Consider the following 9,665-nt stretch of genomic DNA (forward strand, 5'->3'; position numbering starts at 1 on the left):
TTTACTCAAGTTTTCTTCCACTTCGTGAGGTAGTCGCAGACGGGACACTGCAGAAGTCCAATCTTGCCGTGTTTCTCAAGATGGTCCGTGATGTCGTCATTTTTCTCCCTCTCCAAGTCGTCCGGGTCTGACTGTGAGTGTCTCCTGCGCATGTGGATGTTCAGCCCGCGATGCGTACCGGCCGAAAACGAACAGAGGGAGCACTTGGCGCTTCCCTCCGAGTGGTGGCGCTGCAGGTGCACCTCAAGACGCTGCTGAGACTTGGCCTTAAAATCACACCTGTCGCACCCGAAGGACGCCACGGGCTGCACATGTTGACGCCAGTGTTCTCCCTCATGCGTCTTCATGTGGTACTGCAAGGCTGTTTTACTGTGTGTCGCGAAGTTGCACCATATGCAAACGAACTTCTGCACTGTGTCTTTCCCCATTAGTTTTTCATTTTCCTCCTCTCTCTGCACGACCATAATATCCCCTTCAAAATCCGTTTCAACGCACGTCGTCTGCGTATCGTTTGCCATTGTGGGGCGATAATTTCGAATTCCTACGACTTTTTCCGTGCTTTCTGTGTGCAGTTGAATCTTCAGGCCTGTATCTCCCTCTACAGGGTCGCTCTCTGTTCGGAGAGACAGGGTTTGACTTGATGTTTTCAATTGTGTCGCTAGATGACGCTCCAGGCCATGCCAAATGCGAGTCACACATTGAGGACAGTCCTGACACTGTTGTCGGGACTGATACAATGCATCGAGATCATCGTCCCGTCGCATTTCATTGTTCGGATGCAACGGGCGACATTCTTTCAATTGTTTCTTACTGACGTCGGTGGTACAAAAAAGTGTCGCATTGGAGTGTATGTCCGGTTTGTTGCGGGTATCAACTCCGTTTGATACGTCTGCCGTAAGTTGTATTGCTGATAGCACATTGTTGTTCTCAGTGACTCCCTGGTTTAGCGCCCTTTCGAGCTGTTGATCGGTTCGGTCGTCGCTCTGTCGCTGTAACGTGATAGCATCACTCTTGCACTTTATGTTGACCGACCCTGACCCAAGCCCCGCAGAACGCTGTTCAGGAATTACTGTAGATGGTTCGGCCGTCATCGGAGATTTGTGGGCATCTGTCAGTAACGTTGGCCCTACCCTTGCTGCTTCCATTGTTTGTTTGTTGTTGAGTGTCCTCACAAGGTTTTTTTCCTGGGCAAGAAAGAAGCAAGAAAACATGAAGCAATCCGACAGTAAGACAATGGCTACTGTAGTGTTCTAGTTAATACATACGCACCTTTACATTGTAACGTTACAGTATTATGATGCATGTGTTGTAGGTGCCTCTTTCGATGAAGATATGTGTGACAAAGTGAATTCGAACATAGACCCGAACTTTGAACATTGAATCAAGGAGTTTAAAACATCTCCTTGATTGAATTCATATTTATCAAGAGGCAAGTGCTTCGTGTCCAGAGTGTAAATGTATATACGGCTTCGGGATTTCCATTACTGTGCACTAGGTGACTGTAGCGCTGTCGCGAATTCTAAACCACCGCGAACACTCGAGCTCCATGTATCGGCCCTGCCGCGAAACCCCATCCCCGCGATCTTAAATGCATTTACAGTATCAGTCACATGCACGATCGTCCGTACTCTCGAAGCAGAGGTTGTTTGGGAAACTTGTGACCTTTTCATATACCGCAGTTTTTGTCATATGCCCTATCATTGGGTAGGGTGGACAACAACAAAAAAACGCGGCATTGATAAGGTCACAATTTTCCCGCGGCATTATTCAGGAGCATGTTACATGTTTTGAAGTTTGGTTCATCTTATTACATAAAAGCGCGGAACAAAAGACAACACCTTATTGATATTTGTCGAACCTAATTACGGCTACACGACTGGGGGCTATCTGAGTACTAATAAGTTGGTGACAGGACGATTACCATAACAGCTTGCATAAACAATTTTACGGAACATGTATTTTCACAATTCCTACATCATGGATCATCATGGCCAGTGGTCTGCTTAATATCCAACCAGATCCACGGTGCGTAATGTATAGTATCAAACTTCCCGTAGGAAAGTACTTGGACCAGTGCAGCACGTCACCGTACTCCGGTGCCTGTTTGACTCCCTTAGCTGACTACACTCCTTGGCAAGCTTTGATACTATCTTATGGCACCGTAGGATCTGCTTGGAGATTATGGTCTGCTAACTGGGACACAACAATGTCACTGAAATAGTTTATCTGTGAAACTGTTGCACACAACCGCGGCATGACGCTGTCGGATTGTTTTGTTCTGGTACCCTGGCCGCCGATCTATTAAAAGTATGTCATGCCATTGGCAGATTAATTTAATGTATAAGCTGACAGACTAAAATGTGCACGTTTAATGATAGCCTGGATACCATACCCCAACCTCAAAATATATCTTTCGTGCACGATAGATACTTGAGATCGGGCTGGGGTTTGGTAACCAGGCTAGTTTAATGATGTTGGCTCAGTAACATCCTTGCACAGTGAGCTCCTTACATGATAACTTTATTGCAAGTATAAATGTGTAATAAAACGTACATGTCATGATATAAGCGACACAATGCGTTTAATATGTTAGACTTTTCTTCTGTTGTGTCAGTACAAATACCAAATACGTCCACGTATTTAAAAACAACAACAGATATCTGTATGTGGTTGGGTCGCAAACTGTGTCGCCCAACTAGCTTGCCTTCATGCCATTTTTGGCGCTCGGCTTCTTGGAAAGAGCCCCGCAGTTCAGGGGAGGTGACGTCACGGCCCATTGTTCGCGGGAATACCTAGTCTACTTACAGCTGAGCGCTTCATGGTGTTTCCAATCCGCCCTGTGTTTAATAGTCAGTGCACACAGGTGATTTTTTGCGGGTTGACAATGATATAGACAGGCCGTCTGAAAAGATTAGCAGATTGGATTGGCTGACAGAAAACGCGCTATGTTTTGATAGCAATGAACTTAAAAAGTTTTACTCCTTGTCATGGTTATACCTGGCTAGGCTATCCCATATCCCCCATCCACAAAAATTGTTTGAGTCAGAAGCGGTCTTTATTAGCAGCAAATAATCCGCTGATTCGTTCAATCACTCCAAAATCGTTGAGTGAAATTTAGATACTAAACGGGCATGAAGTTACCGGGTGACATTGCTGTACTTCATTCAGACCCAGTAATCTCTAAACTGTTCCAAAACATTTATTTCATTTGTGCATCTGTCTTCTCTGTGCTACCAAAATATTGATTTTTAATACTATAAAGCACGATAAAATGTACATATTGAACAGCTTATAATTACACTAATTGGAACACCGTAATAATAGAGAACACAGTCTCTCTTTTGTCTATGGTTTGGTTTAAAATAATATAAGCGCATATAATTTCATTCATTAACAGTGGGACCGTGCTATATTACCGGTTCACATATTTCGCACATACAGCTCCTTAGCGTTTATTTCTATCTATGCCATTTTGATATACCATAAGCCAGGCCTTACCTCCGTCCGTGCATCTGTTGCCCCACCGCGCGCCCAGGGTGTTGTGACCGTTCCTGCCCTGTGCACCGGCATTTCTCAGTAATCGCACGGGGAAACACAACCGGAAGTTCTACCTGCCGGAGGGGTGAAAGGTCATCGTCCTCGGCCCACCTGTTAGTCAGGTTAGTAGCGCGTTGTGGTCTCCAAGCAGAAGTTGTGGGAGGCTAAATCTTTACGTTCTCATACCAAAAGCATCAAATCATCCATACATGACTATATTGTAGCTCATGACTGAAAAAAAAGATTTTGTAGTAAATTAGCATTCAAAGCATGTTGTGTATATTGTTGCTTGATAACTGTTGTCATATAAAGTGATTGCACCATGTGCAATTGTCGAGCAATAGAGCTTATTCCTTCACTCTCTGTCATAATGATAAGGAAAGAACAGCCATGCAATAGGCCGACAACTTGTCATAAGGCATCCAATGGTCAAGCAGATGTTGGAGTGAAAAAAAAACCGATGCGATAATGTTTTCTGAGTGACGACCCATTCCGGGTATCCCTGGCTGTCCCTAACCCTATGGAACTTCGGAAGCAGATGAACAGTTGATTAAAAGGCTGCTATGGGAAAACTTATGATGTTCGCGCGCATCTTTAACCTACTCAAAACGTACAAGATATGATATATATATATATATATATATATATATATATATATATATATTTACGTTCTCATACCAAAAGCATGAGAAAGGCTCACAAAGGGGTTTAAAATATATCAAAATGGCATAGATAGATCTTCCCTTCGTTTCAGATATATCTCTCAGATATTCTCTCGAAAACAGTTTCCGAACAAAACCAAAGGATATCATTAGGTTATAACTTGTCTTACATGTGTGTTTACAATTTACCGATTCACCAGGTGGGTGTACGTGGGTACCATGTGGGTGGAAGTACGTGCACTGCACGAAATCAATAATTTCCAGGTGTTTCAAGGGAATTACACACCTGTGAAATGTTCTGTGTCCTGGCTGTGTACATGACTTTCCTGGTTCGGCGTGTAATGTCCTTGTTTTTTTCTTACATACCTGGACTCGCGCTTGTGCAGGAATTTCTAGGACCCTTACACCAGACGTGTAGGGGAAATAGGCAGACAAAGGCGTGGCGGCGCCTATTCTCAAAGCCAAGCTTGGGTCGCGGGTTTACTGTTTACGGCAACTACTACCCCTGCAACCCAACCCAGCCTAGGCTATGCTTGGACAATTAATAAGCAATGAGGTTTACATTTTAAACACAAAATAAGGGGGAGTGTCGGGGGGTATTGAATGGTTGGTATGTCTACCCGTGACATCGTCTGACAGAACAAAGTGGAACAAAATACAACTATAAAAAGAAACGACATCCACATTTTTAGGAATACAATCAAGGTCAGAAAGAAAGGTCTACAAAATACTAAAAAAACAATCATAATTAATGAATCTGTGATTTGTTTGGCCCGATATTTCCAACTTATTTGGAAATCCTACGGTCGGCGCGTATTGAACGGGCCATTCATATTCATTTCTACATGTCGGAAAGAAATAAATGCTAGGGATAGATCTTGGCTTATAAATAGGAAAGTATGTCTTAAACCAAGGAGGTTTCAACTTCCTTGCTTAAACAAACTCGTCATTTTCATTACATAAACAGCAGTTCGTTAGCCGGATGTGTATTGCATCGTCTAGCGCAGACAAAGGCCACAAACACCCAGCGTTCATTGAATCATTCTTATTTCTTCTTTAATCATTTTGCACTCACACTGAGATTCTGTTTCAACATACATAAATCTGAACTGCTGCAATAGACTTCTGCGTGTATCGCGATAATCAGTTACGTGATCTGCCCCCTTTGTATGAAGAGCTAGGAAAATAAACTAAACAAAGAAGTTTAATTTGGAAATTCGTAAACTAGTGTTGTACGATGTTTTTATAGAGTGCCTGTCGCGTCATAGCGAGGAAGTTGAACTGAAACGACGTTGGACATAGGGAAAACGTAGGACTGCGATCTGATTTATGGGCAGCTTTTTGTCAAAAGAATAGAGAGAACACGGGACAAAATACAGTCCATTTTCTTGGTTACTGTCTCTAACTTTGGCTACTGTCGACGCACAAACTGAGTGAAATGATCTATGTAAAGATATAACCTCCTTGACTCGATGTACTAATTTTTTGTCCCGGGTTATGTTCTTGATTGTACAAACTAAATGACAACGTTGAACGTTAAATTTCTACCGATGTTTCAAGCTGTTGATAATCACAGCGGCATGTTTCACATCTTTCTAGGTAGGTATTGTTTTACTGTGAAGTGAAATACGGGTAATCAGGCAGCTCAAACAACCTCCTTGACGTGATTGTAACAATAGACATCATGGCTGGTACTAGCGGTAGTTCACAGCTCTTTGTGTCTGTGCCCATGCAAATTCTTCAGAAAAAGCCAATAGAATTTCTCCTCGCACAATTATAGGGTCAAACCTTCGGCCAATCAACGTGCCAGTCACAATTTTCAAATTCTTCAGTTGAGTTGGTATTGTGAATTCTGCGTCTTTGCGTGTGGATGTGCGTTCTTGCTGTCCAAGTGTGTCTATATACCAGGGTGCGTTATCTGATGGTACCGAGGAACATTGGTCATTATTTTACATCAGCAAGGAGTTTCTACTCAAGATCGCGGAACAGGACGACAGGACGTCAGCTGCAACTAATAATAACAGGACCACCGTCGGGCCAAAGTTCTCTCCCATGGCTTCAAGGATCAAGGAATTTCCGTATACAACTGTAGCGATGATATTGCAGTCGGCATTTGACTTTGCTTTCGACGGAAATAGTGCGGAGGAATATCGAAACGGCTCTCATGTTTGGGTAGCGAAACCACCCTCATCTAGGAACGACAACTGTATCACCTAGACTCCCTTGCAGTCTTCGGAACGGGGCTGTTTTTTGGGGGGGCGTTGTTCCGCGATTTTCAACGTTGACTAGTCGACTATGTTCTTTTGTTTCGGGAAAGGGAGTTTGCCGTGAAAGGGAGTTTGCTGTGGAAATGAGTTTGCAGGGATAATGATAGCGAGTTTTTTGACCGTCTGAATACTCCCTATTACCGCAAAATCACATCATGGAACACTCCCTTTCCCTGTCTAAAATATATATTTAGCGAATGAAAGTTTATAATTGGGCAAGTTAAAAAAAAACCCCGCCCCGTTCCAAAGACTGCAAGGGAGTCTATGTACTACCCTGCATGCCGTCAAGAAGTGCATACTAGTAGCCTACGAAGACTAGAAGACAACAAGAGACCAGCCGGCATTCTATGACATACAAAAGGCACTCGCGACTTCAACCTATCATACACACGAACAAACACTAATAAAAACTGTCTTGTTTCAATATGAATAAATATATGGTGCTATTACAGAATAAGAAATGCGAGTAAGAAACTGCCGAATAAATGGGGAGGGGGGCAAAATCCAGAAGGGGGGGGGGGGGCGTCAGATCTCTCGACGCCACTTTCCATGACAAAAGGGATGCACTGGGTGAGGCAGACCGGGGAAAGATAATTAGGTGGTAATTGGCCGCTAATGTATGCATATTCCGCCAACACACAATGCAACACACGGCTCATGTCCTGTTGTGTAAGGTTGTTTCAAGGGAATCTGTAAGGGTATTTCAAGCCCTTTACACGTCCTGCACACAGAAATGGTTCGTTTCCGCGAGATTCTAGGACATGTAAAGGACTGTACACGTCTCGTTTGCAGGCATGAAACCTCCGGATTTTGAAGGACATGTTTAATTTCCAGGACTGTGTAAGTCAGTTTCCATCCTGGAAATGAGGCTTTTCAGGCAGTGGTGCGTGTCATGTTCAGAAGGGCTATACAAAATGTATCTACAAATTTTATTCATATTCTTGAAACTCATGTTACTTCGCCACAAGTGATTGTGATCAATTGATTTGACTTGAAAGAACATGTATCTATTTATGAAGTTAGAGACTAGAGAGTGCACCGTCACAACAGACGTTCATATTTGAGATGATCTTGATATCAAACTGTGTTTTAAGTATAGCCTGGAAATATCAATACCTGTACAAGCAAAAATCGTAACCGACAAGAAAGCCTGATTAGTAATTCAACACCCTCTAAAACCGAAAGTGAGAAATCGTCTGTTTTCTCGCTAACGAAGAGACTTCCACTCGCGGATTTCAGCTTTTGGCTTTTATAGGCTCGTATAGGCTTTTACGGGATATTTCATACATCTGGCACGTCGAGAAACAATCGTTTAGGCTTTAAGTGAAACTACGATGGGATCGAAATTTACGTATTTACTGAGGCTATAAAATGTACTACGGGACTGGTTTCCAGATATTTGCTTCGTAGATGTAATTCTCTTCATAGAATAAATGTAATGTTATAGAGTCCATTCCAAGTCACCATGAGGGTTTTTAGGTGATATTTGTAATTAGTCCGAATTATTTTGAATAAAAGAATATCTGAGCCACAATAATTAAATTCTTTTAAAAAAATGGCTAAAAAATACTCATCTATTTGAATTCATTTGAATAGTTTAGAAACATTTTGAAAGTAACTGTACAAAAATATCTTTATTTAGAATAATTGTGAAACCTCTGTGTGATTATTTGTTATTTACAAATATTTACAAATATTTGTAAACCTTGCCCAATTGTAAAATTAGTTTATTGCCCCCATAAAAGTAAGCCCTATTGTTGTATCAGTATATTTTTAGATTTCACTGCTGGGCACTGGTGGATCATTTGTGGTGGGCCATTGTTGCATGACACCCAACCATACTTTGCAAGGATGTGTGAATTGCTATCTTCCCAGCCCACTGAACCATTTACAAAAAATGATAGAAAATGGTAAATAATGGTAGAATGCTGTTATCATTATTTAGAAACCATTAGAAGTATCCAATTACACACTATGAATATTTCCAAAGCTTTACAGGACCACGGAAATATTTATAAAGTTGAAACAGTGTTAGAAATATTTCTGAAGTATCAAATGTCCTAGACATATAATTAAAAAACTTTAAAATCAATTCTAAACAATGTCAGCAAACATCCGCACGGTGTCTTGAAATGGACTCTAGGTACCAAGAACGAATCATTTTCCCGACGATAATATTCTGACTTGCCAATACGTAATGATTTACGTACCCGTGAAGCCTTGTTTTAAATTGACATATCCATTTCACGAATTCATGCGTTCTTACTGCCGTCAGGTCAACACAAGGACAGCTGACTTAATATGATGTTTGCTTATATTATATATTAAATGTTCAACAGTGTTCATTGATTCTAAATGATACAAGCAGCATTACACATTAACTGTACACTGATCAATATAGGGTAGTTACCTCTCTCTGCCTTGATGGCGACTTAACACGGGTCTATATATGCATCCAGTGCAATTGGTATTTATTTATAAGTTATGGCTGTGAGCTTTATGTAGCAAACGCGACCTCTAGTAATTCTTTGAAGGACTGTCTGCTTCATAACGTTGGTCATCATATGTGTCCTGCCGCATTTGTTTTTAACATCACGTGCATGGCGCTTTTGATCCATGTTTCACTCAGGCAAGGTTAGATATGACCTGCTTGACTCAGGTGTTCATAACAACGTTTCTGCGCGTTCCTTGCAATATAAAAAAAGGTTTCAGAAGAAATAATTAGACTAATCATGACTATCAATTCCAAGCGTCAACTGTACTGTCATTTGTTATACCCTTATTATGTACATAATTATCATTTCCTAACTCTTAAACCTTTAAAGTCCACATTTCCAATTCACAGTGTAAGACGCAAAACATAAAAATAACAGTGTATAATTTATTCCAAGAGTTCATAACTGAATTTACTTGTTGCAGACATAAAATACCTCCCTCTACAAAATGATACAACAGTCACTAATGAAAACATCCACATGAAGCCAAATTGGTTGCCAATTTCCAATTACATAAGAGGAACAATCCTTCATAGTCATCGTTAACACTATATTTGGGTGGCATCATGAGAGGTTGAAAAATTATATTGTAGACATGATGCAAGATGTGATGCAAGTTTACATATTGAACTTATTAACATAATAATATATGTACATTTTCAAGGATTTGGGAGCTGTAAATTGCTTTATGATGACTTGACATC

General features: G+C 41.2%; 1 protein-coding gene across 1 annotated transcript in view; it reads right to left on the minus strand.

Moving 5' to 3' along the window:
• LOC118412252 (zinc finger protein 624-like) overlaps positions 1-3,614 on the minus strand; it is a gene marked incomplete in the record, with an annotated part of 4,479 nt that extends 865 nt beyond the window's left edge. Inside the window, 2 exon segments of the mRNA XM_035814982.1 lie at positions 11-1,184; positions 3,499-3,614. Coding sequence (XP_035670875.1) covers positions 11-1,184; positions 3,499-3,570 — 1,246 coding nt within the window.
• Between the last annotated feature and the right edge of the window lie 6,051 nt (positions 3,615-9,665).

The sequence above is a fragment of the Branchiostoma floridae genome, chromosome 3, assembly GCF_000003815.2.
Source record: "Branchiostoma floridae strain S238N-H82 chromosome 3, Bfl_VNyyK, whole genome shotgun sequence".
NCBI lineage: Eukaryota > Metazoa > Chordata > Leptocardii > Amphioxiformes > Branchiostomatidae > Branchiostoma > Branchiostoma floridae.